The following is a 19244-nucleotide window of genomic DNA, read 5'->3' as shown; positions in this document are numbered from 1 at the left end:
GATGTTGCTGAAGGATTCCATCATGGGACACCAGGAACATGGGATCTACTGTCAGTAAATGGCTATAATCTACTCTCTTAATATTGAGTACTCCAGATACTAGGTTTCAAGTCCATCACAAAAGGACCATTAGCATGTAAGCATTAAATGTTTGAATTAGTTATTCAAGAAAGGAAACTTAACTTGAAAAAGCTCCTTCCATTGAGCCCCCATGGTATCACAGGTGAAATGTAGCAAGACGACAACTATTATATTATTACTGTAGTGCCTAGCAGTCCTAGTCATGGGCCAGGACCCCATCATGCTAGGTGCTGTACAAACTTGCTAATTACTATCAGTTTTTAGGTGAATTTCCAGTGTTTTTAGCTGCTACAGGTCAATAAGTATTTTGACCCTGTGACCTAGTTGGCTGCAAGGAGCAACAGCTGGTATAATCTTCTCTTAAGGGCAATTTTTCTTTCCCAGAGTACAAGTATCTGACATCACCTTTAGGAAATGATCAGAAATGTTCCAGCTGAAAGCCTTGTTTCTACTTCTAGTTAGGAGTCCCAGTAAAGTATCTTATAAACTGTACTTACTGTAGTAGCACAGTGAAGTATCTGCTAACGTTTATCTACTGTGCTTTGCCATAGCACAAGGTCCAAGCATGAACCAGACCAGCTTGTGCTACCAAAAAAAACCAAAACATAAACACTGTTTATATGGACATTCTTAAATAGATTTTTTTCCACATGACAATGTGTTATTACTGAGAGTACTAACCATAGCTGCAGGCTGAGAAAGCAGCAGAATTCAGCACCTGTTACCACAACGGTGGTTTCACAGCTTCCCACCCAATACTTGGTACACTTGAACTTTAAAATAGGAGGTGTATTTTGTAGCAGGCAGAGTTGCTTTTGAGTTACATCCTGTTCTGTCCTAGTGCAGAGCAATTGACTCAGGTTGGAGGTGCTGGCCGTACGACAGAGAGGGATTCATAAAGCAGTCTCTGTACCAATCTTGGAGGTATTTTCAAGTGATTATAAGGAATTTAACCAAAATTTATGTCTGGTACAATTCCACAGGCTTTGATAGAATTTCAGGAGGGAATGAATCTGATTCAGTCAATCTAAACTGGCATGACCAATGCCTTCAAACCCCTCTGTATATAAAGCACCAATTGTGACTCACTAAGGTGTAACATATTCTATAATTTGACAAAACTCTTCAGAAACAAAGCAAAAAAAAAAAGTTTTACAACTTTCTTTCATAGAGAAATTTAGAAAGCTTGCAGCATTAAACCCACTTTTTCTTTAGTGACAAGAGTAAGTTTCTATGAATACAATGAAATCTGATGAGTGATGGAACATTATGGGTTTTCCATGGAATAAAAGCTAGTTCTTAATGTATACAATAAAGTTCATACTTAAAAAGTACTTAAGACCAAGTTCTACTCTTGCCTGTATATTCACATGGTAAACTCTTTGAACCAAAGAAACTTTTTGTAGAAAAACTTTTTGTACAGCACCTAGCACGATGGGGTTCTGGTTCATGACTGGGGCTCCTAGATGTTACGGTAATACAAAGTAAATAAATAAATAAATAAATAGCCCTATAGTATCAAAGATGCAGGCCTCCTGAATATGTGCACTTCTTCTTTCTAGTGCAGAAACAGTTAATCAACCATCTAAAGCTCTGATTCTACATATTAGCAGGTTTACTGTCGAATTAATTTCACCTGGTACTGTAAGATACATCCACAGAGATTTACAGTTTCAGACTATGTTCTGACACCTGAACTACTAATAGAAAGAGCACATAGAATCATAGAATATTAGGGTTGGAAGAGACCTCAGCAGGTCATCTAGTCCAATCCCGTTCAAAGCAGGACCAACACCAACTAAATCATCCCAGCCGGGGCTTTGTCAAGCCTGACCTTAAAAACCTCTAAGGAAGGCGATTCCACCACCTCCTTAGGTAAACCATTCCAGTGCTTCACCACCCTCCTAGTGGGATCATGTTTCCTAATATCCAATCTAGACCTCCCCCACTGCAACTTGAGACCATTGCTTCTTATTCTGTCATCTGCCACCACTGAGAACAGCCTAGCTCCATCCTCTTTGGACCCCCCCACCCAGGTAGTTGAAGGCTGCTATCAAATCCCCCTTCACTTTTCTCTTCTGTAGACTAAATAACTCCAGTTCCCTCAGCCTCTCCTCGTAAGTCATGCATGCACATGCATCTTACTTTTCAATTTCTCTCTCGTGTTCTTATGAATTCTCTTCTCTGTTAATTCCATATGCTCCAGATCTGGAGTAAAACTGTAGCACTAAAGGAAACAGATTTTGAGATAAAGAAATGAAGAGTAGACCGTTAAATTACAATGATCCCTTTGTCCATGAGACTAATAAGTTTGTCACGGGCCTAACAGTTTCTCCTGAAAAAACCACCACCACCACCACCACCACCTGATGTGGACATAAAATAAGGGTTGAAAACCTCTAAAAAGCAAAATGAAGACAGACCCAATTCCACTGAGAAATAGTCCCTCCCTAGCTCTGATTTAGACCGTGAACATATATAGGCAGAGGGGCAAAACAGAAAGTACAGCTACAAGTAAAAGCTTCAAGGGGTTCATAGGTTGCCAGACAAGCTTCTCAGAAGTGGTCATCGAAACAGAAACACCAGCTCTTTGAAACTTCACCTAAAGTTACCAGAGGAAGGATAATTCAGTGGTTAGAGCACTGGCCTATGACATGTGACCCAGGTTAATTCCTTGCTCTGCCACCAACTTCCTTTGTGACCTTAGGATAAGTCACTTAGTCTCAGATCCTTATCTGTAGCACAGAGGATTACTTCCTTATCTCACAAGGGTGATGTGAGGTTCTCATGGTGACCATGGGCAGCAAAGAGCTATGTGCCGCAGAATTGAGAAATACATTTGTATCCACATATTTGAGCACATGGACTCCCTTACTCAACTGGTATTGTCTTCCAAAATTAGTGTCCCTTTTGTCATTGGCTCTACGGGAAGCATTCTATTGATAAGCAGTTCATATCCTTCTTGGTTCATGCTAATATGGACCTCACCTTATAGAAGCTTGAAATGCCTGCTTTATTAGGTAACCCTATGGACCAAATTCAGCACTGGAGTAAGATGATAAAACTCCCATTGAAGTTAATGGTACTTGCATGCATTTATGTCAAGGCTAATTTTAACCCAAAAGGTCTTCAGGTTTCTCTTTAAATGGGCTTCAATTTTGCTATCTACAGTGTCCACAATAATGAATCCTCTGTACAAGGATGCCCACCTGAAGAGGTAGGTAATCACTGAGCTAAGGCCAGATTGAATTCTCTCTCTCATGCTTCATTATCCATTGTGGGGCAGGTGTCTACACCTCTTCTAGAATAAAGAAGTCTTTCATTTTTAAATTAGGACATCAAAATAAGTCTTGCTTATATTTATTTTATTTAAAAATAATATTCTTGATCCTCACTAGAGGAGTTGGGAACTTTCAAGTCCTCTAATTGGAATCTGCTTATTGCCAAGAAGGCACTCTTATTTTCAAGAATCCCATATAATATTCATGAGGCCTGTAGAACAGTCCTAGCATGGCAGAGGAAGTAGCCAGATGAAGAAAAAAAAAAAAAAGGAGGATCCAGAAGGGACCAAAGCCTATGGAAAGTGGATATTGTTGAATTATAACAGCTTGGCTGTTAATTGCCTTGGGCTGGTAGTCGGACATGCATTTTACATCAGATATGGCACAAAATCCCCCCCCACCCCAGCTAACTGGTACATGTCTCACACCACAGCAGATTTGGGGGCACAGCGGCAATGCTTTGACATTTTTATTCATTAGTTGCTAATTCTCCCTTCATCTTAAGATACTTAAAAGGTACTCAAACAAGGGAATGGAAGAATCACAGGAAGGAGTCAAGTGAGGGAATTCAGAGTATAGTCTGAATTTATTGCATGGGAAAAGCAATGCATGGTGGGTCTGAGGTTGAACAAAGGAACAGAACTCCGCAAAGTGAAGAATGAGTAACTAGAAAATAAAGTAATTGTGTTTAAGTCAACTAAATCCTAGAATGAGAACACAAGAGTGGTCAGTTCCATGTAAAGAGCAGTCACAGTAACTGAGGTGTTCCCATTCATTTGGTTTTAATTTGCAAGATGCGTTATATACATACAGATCCATTATTAATGGTGTCAAAATACTCAATGGTATCAGAGTTTGGAAGAAGGCAGAGAAAATCCAGGATGTGCATCTGCACAGATGACTAATGTTGAAGGTGTTAAGATTTCAGCCCAGCAGTGTACAAAATATCTGGTTTACATGATATTGTTGATATTCTGGTACCACACATGTACAAAGAAAAAACATTTAGGCCCAAGTTAAGTGCTTCTGACTATAAACAGCAGGCTCTATTACCCCAAGTATCAGACACATACAAGAGGACAGTCTTCACGTATCTAATATTTGCTATCAACAGAGCTATTTTGCAAATTAATGTGTATCACTGGCATCTTCTATTATACAAGTGTTGTCTCAGGATTGGTATAGATGAGAACCTTACAGTGGAGCCAGCCAGATTCTCTCTCTCGTTCTACAAATGAGGGGACATTTCAGTGTAGTCTGGTTTCTGTGCATCTCAAACTCTTAGCCGTTTTTTATTTCGCAGCTGATAGAATATTAAGAATAGGGCACTCCTGTTACAGTGGAACATTTCCCTCTCCCAGCAAGATAACTAGCCACACAAATCAGGACTCATTAAGGTCATGAGAACTGCATTAGACCACTTCATAAGGAGTGCTTCAGAAAACTGGAGAATCCTGGATGTTGACTGGTGAGTGAGAAGGCAGTGACTCATAATACTGTGTGGAATGAGCTGTTCTACATATTGTGGAATACAAAAAAATATACAAGTAAACTGAAAATAAATAGAAAAAAAGTACTGTGCTACCACATATACAAGGATTTTTCAAATTTCTCATATCAACCTAACCAATGCTGTTCCATGAAAACGATGCACCAGCAAGCTGTATTTTCCACACTGGGAGATATGTCTGAACTGGCTCTATTATACAACAGACTAAACATCTTTATTAGCAAGCAGCATTAATTATTTCCCAAAAGTCTTATCACTATATCTTTTGTCTTTATGCAAGAATGGGTAGAACTGAAATTTTTGAAAAAAATCACCAGTTACAAATCTCTTTTTTGGAAAACCAAAGTTTTGTTTCCCAGTATACAGATTGCTAAAGAAATGGCCATGGAATATCTTAACACAGTATTACACCAAGCATAAAAGCTGTGGCATGTAAGACGTATAAGCTACACTTACAGAATTGAGCTGCAGTAACAGACACCATAAAGGAGGCAGAATCAACTTTCAAAAAACTAATTTTAATCAAAACAAAAAATTGTTGATCATTAACAAGTTTATAAAACAGTGATTTAGTTACATAAATAAATTGATATCAGTGTATCAAATCTGAATTACTTTCAACTTCATGAGCATGTTTACATGGGTGATGAAGTACAACCTCTTTACCTATTATAATAAATAAAATGGAGAGCATGAAATAGTTTCTCTAAACAAAAATACCTACAAACATACCTCTAGCATGTTCTCTAATGAAGGGAACAAGAGACACTGGACAACTTTTGCACCAAAACATAAAAACTGCTTTAAAAAGCACAAGGATACAGAACCATCAGCTAAAGTAAAGACACTATACTGTAACCAAAGTTGGTATTTAATAATATAATGAACAGTTTGGTAGTTAGATCTCCAGTTTGGTTATTTTAAAGCATTAAGACAAGGCAAGATAGAAGGCTGCTTTTGTTTGAGTAATTCTAGAGAAAATAAAATATATTAAAAAATAAACTGAAAAGTAGAACAGTCAGACCTACACAACTTTCTGTCCTGCACAAAGTCAAAATACCTATGCAGCATATATATATATAAAATATTATATATATATGTTATTTGTGCACAAAGGTTAGCTTATTATTAGCTCACTGCAAAGGCGTAATGTATCATGTCAATCATTTTGGAAAACATTTTGTGTTTTGTGTCAAAAAGGATATTTCTTTAAGTCTTTTAGGCTAGGAGGCACAAACCCCACTTCTGGCATACTGTATTCTTAATGCTAAGGCTTGCTGCTCTGGCTGTGTATTTTGTTGTCCCTCTTTACTATAGTGCCTGTTACAAGCATGTGTGTATGTGTGTATACATATACATATATATGTATACACAGATTGTATAAATATATATATATATAAAATTTCCCCCAATAGGTATCAGTCCAACCATGCAATCCAAAAGGTGGCTCTGCATAGATGCCCAGCATATAGTTCACCACCTGAGCCAACCCTGAAGCAAGGCGCACTTTAGTCCTTCTGATAGGTTCTCTTTTTTTGTTTAAAACCAAGCTACTGCAGCTTCAAGTATTTTGCATTACATAGAATTTTTTTTTTATAAATTAGTTAATGTTATATTTTTTCAATATTCAGACATATACTATAATATATATACAGTACAATAAATGCTCTCATTCTTTTTTTTAATTTTTTTTGATAAATCCCTGAGAATGTATGTTGACAGTCGCTAAGTTTCCACATGCACAAGCATTGTGTGCCATGCTTCTGGATGAACAGCACTGCAAAGCCACGTGGTCAGCCTTTTAACTATTAGTATTTCATTTGTTGGTTTGTTTAACTATGTTGAAATGTAAGGATGAGTTACAAAGGAGTAAAGCTGGATCCATTCGAGGTACTTATCACAGGATGGAGGTGTTTGGTTTGGTTTTTAAAGCCATTGCAATATATATTTTTGTTTTTGAGGCTGTGAACGTATACAGAAAGAACAGGAGAGCAATGTGGGCTTTTGCCACTTGACAACATATACTCAGTGTAAACCAAACCTTTTTTAAACCTCTCTCTCATACAAAATAGAAAAAAAAAGAAAAAAGAAAAAAAAAGGAAAAAAATAAACACACAAACTTTCACAACATGACAATTTAGTTTGCAAACTCAATATAACTATACACATATAATACCGGTGTGGCTCTGTTTCTTTAAGTTAAAAAGGATACAAAGGCAGGCTCAAGTAAAAACAAACCACCCCTTCCCTCCCCTCCCCCCGCCCTCACACATTTTCGTCAACCAAACCGTTCACGAACCAACATCATCAGTTTCTTTTTGCCTTTGTATATTTGTTTTAGGTTGTCGATAAACTGTGTAAACTGAATGTGTCCATCATGAGCCATTAAGAAAGTCTCTCGGGCCTTACTAAGGAACTCTATAAACTCACTATAGTGTCGAGGGCTGATGTGTGTGAGTCGTGAATGTGTTGTATTAATGTAGGCTCCAATCGTGGCATCCAGGAGTTGCCTTAAAGGGGCTTTGTCCAGTGACATGAGCTTACCAGAGTTCCTCCTTCCATGAAGTCCCACCATTCCAGGCGTGGTCAAAGTACACCTACGCAAAATGTCTGACAGTACTGTTGCACATTTGACACTTTTGACCACCAGAGGTATTATAGCTGCAAGCTCATTTTTCCCAAGGGAGTGGCTGAGCGCACATGCCCACAAAACGTCATTAATGGCAGGGTGTGTGTCCTGATTGTAACTCAGGTTGAGATGGTTCATGGCCAAAGTGGCCAGCTTGTAGGCCCGCATAGGGTAACCACGATGTTCCATATAGCGTGCTATAGTAAAAAGCTGCGTATAGCTCATGCCTTTTGTAGCAGCATCTAGAACAATTTGGTAAGCGGTCTCAAAAGCTATGTGATCCTTTTCACATAAGGTCAGTGCAGAGAGGGCACAGTTTTGAGGATCCTTCATGGCACACTGTAGAGCAAGCGTCCTAGCACTGCTGGCCAGTTTCTCCTGCTGATGGCAGTCCAGATGCAGACGGACAATGGTGCTGTTGGACATCACTGTTGTAGCAACAATACTAGTGGCCTCGGTTGGAGTGAAAAGTGTAAACCAGTTCTGCATGATGCTATCCAGTGCATAAACACCTGTGAGAGACAGAGACAGGATCATGAACAATTGACAGTCACTACGACTCAACCAGAAAGAGGCTTTCACCATGACTTCGGTTTTTTTTCAAACTAAGCCTAAGAAGTTATCAGTACATCCAACCACCTGCTATTTATGCAACCAAACTCAATGGAGATAACATGATGGAAATGCACATTAAAATAACACTACTCTGCATTCTCTCTTTCAAGTTCTCCAACAGCTTCAGTGACTCTACAAAAGTCACATGATAAAGTTTTAACTTCCTGGAAAGACATCTTGTTTTTCTTGTATTTAAGATGATGAATTTTGGATAACAAGTCCTGGCTCCTACATGTGGGGCCAGTTACAGAACTAAAAAAACTCAACATCTGACTGAGTAGCTCAAATCAACCCTCAAAATCTAATTTTTAGAACCATTTCACCTCTTTTTTCTCTATGTCAATAGTCCCATCATGGCAGGGCAAAGCACTAAGTTATCTCAAAACTGCTCATGTGTTTGTATCTGGCACTAATACTATAGGGTGGGCCTCAGAAGGGAGACATGGGAATATGTCAAGGGAGGCGCGAGCTGAGTGGTTTTGTTTTTTGTGAAGAGCTCTGGCTATCAGCCCCAGGTGGCTGGGGCTCATGCAGAAAGGCTGTGCACACCCACCCAAGAGGCAGGAAAAAGGGGACAGACTGAGCTCTGCCACCCGGGCTTGGGCTTTTGATCCCCAATCCCTCACCAGGAGGCAGCAGCTCCAGGGTGCCAGCAGCAGTGCAGAAGTACGGGTGGCAATGGGGCGCTAAATCTGCTGTGAAAAATGATATTGACAAATATCACTTTTCACATTCCCACCCTTATTTCTGCACTGCTGCTGGTGGAGGTGCTGCCTTCGGAGCTGGACACCTAGTCAGCAGCTGCTGCTCTCTGCTCTGCCTTCAGAGCTGGATGGTGGTATATGTACTGGGGGATGGCGGGAGCCGGTGGGGAGAAGAGATAAATGACTACAGAAACAAAGAAGGGGGGAGGGGAAGAATCAGATATGTTTGAGAACCACTGTACTAGAGTATTCAATTATAAACATGCTTCCAGAACAATTTTATACCAACTGATATGTTCCTTCAGAGGGAAATATTCTTAGCAATACGTGCTACTGGTTTTTCTACTTGTGTGCAGTGTTCTTTAGTACCATTTTACTGCTCTTGTGGGAGAGAATAGTGACTATAGGCAAGTAGAGTGCCTTATTATGGCTAGACCATATTTACACGTGCTTGTGAGCGCCCCTAAACCACAACCATAGGTCCTCATTGCCTCTGTTGCACTTGGCATTTCTTGTGCACCCTTTATTCATGTGCAAGAGATACAACGTAACCAGAGAATGCCAGATCTTCATTTAAATAGACAGAGTCCCTGCTTTACAAACTCAGTTAGGTCTTAAAGGTGGTTTGCATGATGTTATAGGTTTCTTTACTGAACATTTCTACTAGCACGTGTGAGCTAATTTAATACAGCATGAATAAAGGCATTTTATCTGTACACAGGCAACTGAACAAAATAAAAGATGTGCTCTAGTATCTAGAGATACTTAGTTAAGCTATAAAAGCAATAAAACACTGCACCATTGCATGAAAACTTGCAGACATGCACCACTTTTTGTCTGAGGGCATAGAAAGGCAAACTATATTTTCCAGGCTACCAGCAGTATTAATTTCTCAGATAAGTATAAGGCAAAGGACAAAATAATCCTGAACAGGAAAAGTGGGTTCATGAAGTTCTGAAACACAAAGTGGCCTCAGCTGTCTACTAGACAGAATCTGACTCAAATGCATGAAAAGTAGGAGCATGTACAAAGATCGTAAGTGTGCTTTAATGGAGTAATACTAACGACAATTAAAATTGCTGTATCTGTGGTAGGTATAGTGCCTTCATTACTGCAAAATCTGAACACTTCAGGTTGTTGGTTTTTTTATCCTCAACACTCCTGTAAGGTTGGGAAGCATTATCATGCTCATTCTACAAGTGGGGAACTGAGGCACACAGAGTCTATGTGACTCACCAAACCATACGCAAGAAGTCTGTGGCAAAGCAGAGACTAGAACCTGGATCTCCTAAGTTTCAAAGTAGCACCCTAACTACCAGAGCACCTCTCTCAGACTCTAATTACAAGGTTAGATTCTGTCATCCACACTCATGTTGAGTGGTACCTTACTCTATGCTGAAATCAATGGAGCTACTTGCGGAGTACACTACTTCTTAACATGTGGACAGTCAGTGACCACAAGTCCACAAACAGTGATACACGTGGGAATGGACTAATTGCTTCACTCTACATCTTGAAAGACAAAGTATACCAAACTATTCAGTCCTGATTTTACTTGGGCTGTGTCTGTTATCTTATGTGCTCAAGAAAATTGCTTGTTATTGCTCTAATTAAAGACTTCTAATCAGAAAGTAATTTCCGCAAACCAATAGAAAGTGATTGACTTTTTTAGGGCCTATACACAGCCAAACAAAAAGAAACCACCAAACCATTTAAGACAGGCTAATGAAGGCATTACTCCTTGGACAACATCTGCAGAACATACCTACTTCTGTTGCACAGGTTACCAACCATCTCACCATCTCCCGCCGCCGCCAATTCAATGTTGACAATGTCATCCGCATCACCTATTTAAAAACAAACAAGCATTGGATGGACACTTAAGACAAATGAATTCTGCTTGAAAGCTGAGACAGCACACAAACAATTAAGAATCTGTGTTTAGATATAGCACTGATTGAAAAATTGCAAAATAATCCTACCCAAAATGGTCATTTTTTTGGTTCAAATTTCAAAGATTTGAAAAATGGCAACCAGTTCTATTGGAAGGACAGATTTTCAGAACTACATTCTACATCACACAATAAAACTGCAGCTCTTAAGGTCAGATAAAAGATTTCCTCCCCTCCTCAAAAATAATCAAATGCTTCATTATAAATATAAGACTTTTCGAGTAGAAAAAGTGGTGTTTAAAATGGATGATGATATATATATGCCTATTTTGAGTAGGCCAGCCATGAACTTTTTTTCCTTAGACCCTTAGTATTGCCTTTCACTTGACTACTGTGATATATACTAGTATTATTGCAATCTGCTCTGCTGCTTAATTCTGCCAAGTCTCCAGTGGTTGTTTCTGTTTTCAGAATCAATAATGATTTGACTCATCTATCAGAATGAAACCTCAATTTAAAGAAGCTCAACACGAATATGATCAAAATTCTAGTAAAGGTGCCTTATCTGTTTTTTAAAGGTAGTACCCTCCATATTTCAAATCCACTTGCAAATAGGCTGTTTCTTTCTCTCTCATTTTTATATTTAAATGAGATTGTTCCAGTAAGAATTGTGACTAATTTTGTGAAGGATTGTTCTAGTACAAGCAAGTAACATGTTTATAATTTTCAGTACCTGAAATTGTACAGAAAGGTTGCTGCAGCTAACTGTGCAGATCCCGTAGAAATCTAGATGACCACAACAAGGAGTCCTCCATATTACATAATGAGAATATCACTGAGAAAACAAGATTCAGCATTCCCTTCCCCCATGAGAAATATATAAAGCTGATCAAGACAAGTTGGGTGAGGTAATACCTTTATTGGACCAGTTTCTGTTGGTGGAAGAGACAAGCTTTCGAGTACGTCCAATAAAAGGTATTACCTCACCCACCTTGTCGCATTCAGATTTGGAGCAAAACTTCTGACATGTGAAGTTACAAGAAGGTCTAATTTCCAGATACCCCAACTGGGAGACGTCTTTGCTATGGAGGAGTTCTTGAGTGAAAGCTTGTGTTGGTCATGCAAGTCTCCACTCAGCTGACCTGCGATTATATTAATTATTTGTATTACTGTAGCACCTAAGAGCCCTAGACATGGTCCAAGACCCCAGTGTGCTAGACACAGCACAAACACAGTAGACAAAGACTGTCCCTGCCCCATTGAGCTTACAATTGTCCTTGCCTTCAAGGTGAAGAGTTTCAGTTCACTATGCAGCAGTCCTACAGACCTACATACAGCATCCTTGCACAGCTGGCTGGAATGTGCCCCATTGTTGTTCATGTAAAAAACATTGCTGTAGTATATCTGATAATATTTAACCACTCTGCCAGCTAGATGCAAGAAAAAAGGACTTGAGAGCCCAACATAACCCTCAACTCTGGAATTTCTGGGTGAAAAAGCCTCCACATCAGCATTTTAGTGACCAAATTGTCAAATTCTTGCAATGAGCTCCCCAGCTCAGATTGGAAGTGTTGACTATGGCTGAGGAAGCTGAGGGGTTGAATACAGCTCTTATGACTACACCATATGAGGTAGGAACACATCCCTGGGTAGTGTCAATTTCACAAAGCATTCTATCAGTATTTGTTATATAGCAATCAACTAACTAGTATTGTAGAGGTCTCTTTTTTAGATGTGCATATAGAGGTACACACATTGCTGAAGCCATAACACCCATCAGTTCCAGGGAGATCATTACTGTGTTTCAGGTAGTATTTCTATTGCCATAAGGATTTTTAAGTAGCTCTCTTTTAGATGGAAAGCTCTGAGTATCTAGAAATGCTCCAAGGTCACCTTCCCCTCTTGCTCAGTCATAACTGTGTGTGATTTCTACCAGTTTTTCCCGAACCCAGTGTTTGGAATAAGGTACATGTTTATGATTGAGCTTTTGCTCATTCCTGCTATGAGGATGCCCTGGTAAGCCAATCATCCAAATAAGGATACATATGGATACTCTGACATCTTGAGCATGCTGTCACTGCTGAAAGGCACTCTGTGAATACTCAAGATGATGCAGACAGACCAAATGGAAGAACCTTGCACTGATAATGCTCTCTTCCCACAACAAACCCCAGGTATTTTCAGTGCAAATATCTGCTTAAGATGTGAAAATAAGGATCCTGTAAATCAAGAGCCACAAATTAATCTTGGAAAGAGAAGGGGGGAATGACAGAGACTAGGATACGGGTATGGAATTTGAACTTTCTGATGAAAAAAAAAAAAAAAAGAGCTGAGCTTCTGAAGGTCTAGAATGGGTTGAAGATCATCATCGTTGTTGAGGATGAGAAGTACCTGGAATAAAATGCCATCCGTGGAAACTCTTTAGGAACTTTCTCTATTGCACCCACCAACTCTAGCAGTGAATGAACTTCTGATCTTAGCAAGTTCTTCTGATAAAAATCCCTGAAGAGGGATGGAGAAGAAGAGTGAAGTCTTCTACCTTGGCTCTTGTTCCAAGAATAGTTCGGACAAAACGTAATCATGAGCAGTGCCTCGATGTAATCGTGGATACTACAAGCTTTAGATACAAGGTATGCTTAGCAATTGACCATCCTTTGTTAATAAGGGATTTGGGCCACTTTTCTTTTGAGCTGGTACAGACTGTGCAAAGTGCACTATTTTTTCCCCTGGGTAACACTCGTATCTGGACATCACCACCTGGCAGTTCACCATTCTAATTCTCAATTGGCTGAGGAGAAATTCTTTCTACCTAGGGTTTACCTTCTTATCCTTTCAATCCGAAGAGCATAGAGCGAACTTGATCTTTTAGCTCATTGGTAGTGGGAGCTGCCATCCAATGAATCATAGCTGTATGGGTCTGGAAGAACTCAAAGCCCTCAGCAGAGGTAACTTGTCTGCTTTCTTAGAAATTGCTAATCGAGATGCTGGAATTGGCAGGGTAATCTTGCTCCTAGAGGGTAAACAACTGTGTCATGAACTGTGCATGTAGTTTTGTCTAAAGTTACCAAAGGGATGTTTAAGGTAGTCACCATTCCCTCTATGAGTTAATGGAAGTGGAACAAATCCTCTGGTGAGGAACAGGATTGGACATCCATATCTACTTTCAGAGGTTCAACAGGCCTCTAGTTCTTCAGGCAGTGTGTCCAGGACAAGTAAAGGAGACTTTTCCCTTGATACTAGCAAGAGCTACATATCCAGGCAGGATGGTTCCAGTGCAGGGCATTTACCTCTAACTCTTTTGGAAGATGGCTCCCTTTTTGCCAGCTTCCTTCAGCCCTTTTAAATTCACGGCAATGATACTAGAAGGAGAACATGGCCACACTGCCCATGGTGATACTTTCCCAGTTCTGCCAGTACCTAGTTTGGAATTTCCTATTATAATCCCTGGGTGCAGGAGAGTGAACTCATACACTCTGAAAGGTTGCAACAGAGTCTCAATAATGCTCTCTAGATTTCTTGATCCATTCCTTGTGAGGGGAAGGGCAAATAAAGCTCTCTGGCTGGACGTGGCCCGATTCTGAATCTGAGGAAGTTTCCAAGGGTGACAATAAGTTTCGTTAAGTGAAAAGCTGAAAGGGGGCGAGATGTTTCCCCAGGGCACCAGTAGAAGTCCAAGGGGAGGATCCTTCACCTCTCGGGAGGTTTGCATAGCTAAGGAAACTGGTTCAGCCTTGCAAGATTTCTTTTTCTTTCCTGGAGAAGGATGAACCTGCCTCACTGCATATGCTTTTTATTTTGATCTTCAAGTACAGAGGATAATGTATACAGTGCTGCATGAAGGCCCTCTTCTGATCGCAGGAAATATCAGGTGCCTTATCAGGCTTAAAGCACAGAAACAACAACAATGGATCTGGGGCAGGATGATCCTATATAGACTTAGCTTTCAATATCACCCTTTGCTGTGACTCTGACTTTGAGGCCACAGCACTATGGACATGCTCTTGCACCTCAGTGTGATGAATTGGAAGTCCTGGATTCTCAGAGGCAGGCCATTGAGGACTAGCTCTTTCAGCAGAGGCTGACACCGCTAAGGCCAACTGTTTATTGCTTTGCTGGATGTGATCTTTGCAGTATTTCCATAGACTGGCCCCTTTGGTTTGGCACCAGTCAGGGAGGCAGACGCCAGTGCTGGGACTTTGTCTGGCTCCTTAAATCACGTTGGGGACTAGAGCAAAAGCTAGTTTCCCAGCACTTGCATCATTGTGCTTTGGAATTTGAGGGTTTAGTCACTAATGCTTACTGCAACAGCATAGCTTCCAGGAAATTCGGATGCTCCTTTCAGGCCCTGAGGATGGAGATGTTGCATATACAGTGACGAGACGACGAACAACTTCCCCACTCCTCTAGAGGGACAGACAAAGCACATCTATGTCCAAAAGCAGAAAGCTGACAGGTAAGAGGTCCATCACTTGAACATAGATTTCTTTTTTATTTTCTTTAAGTCTTTAAGTCCTGACATATTGGAACTGAAGATCTGTGCTAGGCCACAGAGTCCTTAATAAAAATATACAAGAAAAAAAAAAAGAAATAAAAAGAACTAAATGCTAACTAAACAAAGGTTGTGATGGCACTGAGAACTGTCTGTTCCAATGAATTCGGGGCCAAGGATCCCAGTCTCTCCACTACAGTGGTTCACAGGAACCAAGGTTCTTGGAGCATTCCCCCTCTCCTCCTTTTATAGCTCTGCATTCCAACAATTGCGCCAATGGACGCTGCTACTAGAAGGTTCCATTGGCGCAAACTGCACCATCTGTGCATCCCCAGGAATGCAAAGAGGCCACCTGAAGAAAATATTTTTTCCCTACCAGTAATGAAATGTATGCACATACCTTCCAAACAGAACTTCTTAAAGAAGAAGTCCCTTGCAAACTGAAGATTCAATTGCCTTGAAGAAAATTTTTTGACTGCAGCATAACACAAAGAAGACCCATTCACTTAGACTACAAGAGTGTACAACTGCCTCTCTGTGCTTTACGCCACTTTTTCATCTTCTTAATGTTGGTCTGGTCTAGGTGCCACAGCAGCCCCAACATATATGTTAGAGCAGCCACAAGGGCTGGCTGCTCTAATTTAGACAGACATGCAAGTCTGCCTACTGGTTTCTCTGCAGCCCAGAATAACCAGAGCACTTAGCTCTCTGGCCATTCCTCCTCTCATCCTGAATACACTCCTATACACTGGCTGCTTACACTAGTCTCCTGCTACCCCCGAATTGGGAAGGTGTTCTAGTCTTGTACCACCACCTGTATGGTGTAAAAGGGCCAAAGCTGGTGCCATATGCTGGCCCTATATTTAATCAAAGTACTATACAAATCAGTGAAGAGAAGGGGCCATGTTTGGACTTTGCATAAGTGGGTACAATTCTCAATGGCTTCAATGGGAGCTGCACCCACCATTGCAGGGCTGAATTTGGTCCAAGGACTCTCAGTCTCTTACTGCAGTAATAGCTAATTTGGGGAATACCTGAAGGCCTAACTCCAAAGAAACTTTCAAAAGAGTGATGTCGGGCAAACTGTCCATGAGTGTTGCTATTTTAAATGCATCCTGGGCAAGCTTGAAGATGTGCGATGAGGAGTGAATATTTTTCTGGATGGATTCTAACACTGTTTCCAGCCTCCGAACATCACCTGCAATGTAAAAACAAAACCACAAAAAACAAACAATTAGGTTACCTAAAAACATTCACTAATGGTGCAGATGATACAACTACACCAGGGCCACCCAGTGCGGGGGGGGGGAGGGGGACGGCGGGCACAAGTGGGGCAATTTGCCCAGGCCCTGGGCCCCACAGGGCCCCCCACAAGAATATAGTATTCTATAGTATTGCAACTTTTTTTTATGGAAGGGGCCCTGAAATTGCTTTGCCCCAGGCCCCCTGAATCCTCTGGGTGGCCCTGAACTACACGTGCCAGAACTACAGCAATATAAGAAAGTTTCAGCTATACAAGTTCTCTTAGAAAGAACTAACTAAATGCACGTGAACAGAAAACATGAAATCAAATATCCCTCAGGTGCCTGCTGATGTTAGTTCGGTAAATTCTACAAAGTTGTCTTAATTTAAAGAATTCTAGAACTGATTTGTCCACTGCTGGGTCTTGCCATCCACATTACGCCATTGCAAAACAAATAGCTTGTCTCAGTCCTGAACCCAGTCTGTCTGGCCACTATCCAGCTGGTCTAGCAACAGTGCTAGAAAGCCAAGTGACAGACTTAAATTTGTTCAGTTAGTTGTTTCTTCCTCAAGTGCTTTTCAGATCAAAATTCAGACTCCTAAGCAGCAGTTTTAAATTAACTTCACTCTGTTTGAAATATAATATTGGAAATATAGCATGTCTACTAAAAATATATATATCAGCTTAATTGATAACGCTACCTTTGGCTGCTGTTAGCATAGTTGATGCCAACTCACACTGCTGGGACTCAATGTGACTTAGCGTGAACCAACGGGGATAGCGGTTTGGAACAACTGATGCAATGTGGTGTGGCCGGGACATATCTCCTGATGGAGCTGTAGATTCCAATACTAGCAACCTGAAAATAGGAAAGAACATACACTCTTTTCACTCAATCATCATTATAAATAGGGTTACCTATGAGCACTCAGAAAGCCAGAAGAGCACTTTGGCTGCTTGTACAAAGTGTGCCCATTCAGGTATAAAAGCTGTAGCAAACCACGTCCTTTCAACTAGACGCTAAAAGTCAGATTTCCGAAACCCTAATTAACCATTAGTCACCCATATTTGACACATGATCCTTCTTAAGTATCAATAGGAAAATTAGAATTTAGAATTAGAAGCAGTATTAAGCTGTTCATTACTGAGGACCGTTGTTATTCTCTCAGTGATCTAAGGGGCTGAAATCTTTCACTTCTACTTCAGTCTTTGGACCACAGCTCTCAGAAATGAAAGTGGAGAAATTCACAGACACAAAGAGATGCAAATATTTCCCAATATACTGTACATGACTTGTACATGAGCTTCCTACCAGAAAACTAAGTATGCAATGAATGACAGGGATTCTCAAACAGACTTCAGCATCTGAGTCAAAATCCAAAAGAAAATTGGACATTTTACTCCTTAACTACAATGCAACAATTATTTTCATTTCGCTTCTTGGCACATGAGGGCTAGAAACTCTTAACATTTTATATAATAGCATGTCTAGAGGAAAGACCCTAATTTGCAGTGATTGGTAGTCATTTCTCTCTTTTGAAATTACTTCTCTGGCACCAATGCCTGATCCTGAGGCTAGAATTTCCTTGGGTTTACCCTAATCTAGAACCATCTCAGTAACGAAAGAAATTACATGCAGAAAAGTGACCACCATGTTCTATATAGGGATACTGGCCTGGAAGGGTTAGGAAAGTAGCTATAGCAGAAATGATCACCTGCCATGCCTCCCTCACTAAAATCCACTATGCTAGATAATCACCATTAGAAAAGATGAGGTTGTAGTCACCCTGAAGAAAAATACTTATCCTCTCTTCTGCGTTCCAGGTCATGATAATTCAGGGTAAGATGGGAAAGGCTAATGAAATATTGAACAATAACCACAGAAAGAATGTAAAGAAGCAAACCCCCCCATAAAAAGATCAGTCTCTTGACAAGGGTTAAGAGACATCCTGCTTTAATGAAGCAGTCATGATGCCTTGTTGACCCATTATAAAATGGATTTTGTCCCAGTTTCAATGCCATTGTCTTGATGATTGGCCAACTCTTTCCTTACATTCCCCCTCTTCTAGCTCCCCATCTATTCCCTTTCCTCCCACGACACTTCCTCTCTTCTCTCTACTTGAGCAACAATGGAGGCCCAGATGTGGCTGTGGGGAATGCTCTTTTCAGACACAGCTGGACCCCAGTCACCATTCAGGGAGGCAGGACAAGTGACATGCCTCCCTCCCACCAACAAAACAAGTGACAATCTCCCTCCCACTAGACATCAGACATGCTTGGATCCTCAGCGCCCGGCCTGACATGGACCTCGGTCCAATCTCCCCTTCAGCTGGCACAGACTCCCTCCAATAATCCTAAAAACGTACTGGTTCATGGCTCCAAAAATCTAGTCATTCTACTTGGGCTCAAGGTTGTTACTATTTTTTTGTACTCGGTTGAATATCTATTTATTTTTGAAGGGAATGAAATGGGAAGAGGAAGGAAATTTGCATCTCTCCAGTCAGGAAAGGCTGTTCAAAATCCACTGCGTTGAGACATTAGGTAACGAATAAATTAGTTCAATAAGACATGTATTACAATACCATTCACAAGATTTTGGGCTTTAAAAAAAAAAAAAAGGATCTCTGTTCTTTAGGTAGGAGGGTATTTTGCTTCCTCACTAAAGACTATAGAATCTATTTGTAAAACCATTGAGGTTTTACAGAAGCATGTCATTCCGTTCTCTGCAGGTTCCTAAAACATACAAGAGAAACTTCAAGAGTCTTGGAGAATGGAAAATGACATCCTGAACCTATTCAAG

At 40.5% G+C, this 19244-nt stretch overlaps 1 protein-coding gene across 8 annotated transcripts in view; it reads right to left on the bottom strand.

Annotated features, from left to right (window-relative positions):
* Window positions 1-5374: 5374 nt before the first annotated feature.
* ZSWIM6 (zinc finger SWIM-type containing 6) overlaps window positions 5375-19244 on the bottom strand; it is a 155299-nt gene continuing 141429 nt past the window's right edge. For all 8 annotated transcript variants that reach the window (XM_039543937.1, XM_039543935.1, XM_039543938.1 and 5 more), the window contains 4 exons: window positions 17146-17303; window positions 16236-16399; window positions 10586-10667; window positions 5375-8013 (listed from right to left, as the gene is read on the bottom strand). In XM_039543937.1, coding sequence (XP_039399871.1) covers window positions 7151-8013; window positions 10586-10667; window positions 16236-16399; window positions 17146-17303 — 1267 coding nt within the window. In that variant the 3' untranslated portion in view covers window positions 5375-7150. The remainder of the gene's footprint in view (window positions 8014-10585; window positions 10668-16235; window positions 16400-17145; window positions 17304-19244) is intronic.

Source organism: Mauremys reevesii, linkage group 6 (genome assembly GCF_016161935.1).
Source record: "Mauremys reevesii isolate NIE-2019 linkage group 6, ASM1616193v1, whole genome shotgun sequence".
Lineage (NCBI taxonomy): Eukaryota > Metazoa > Chordata > Testudines > Geoemydidae > Mauremys > Mauremys reevesii.
Note: the sequence above shows the minus strand (reverse complement) of the source record. Positions and strands in the feature narration are given on the sequence as shown.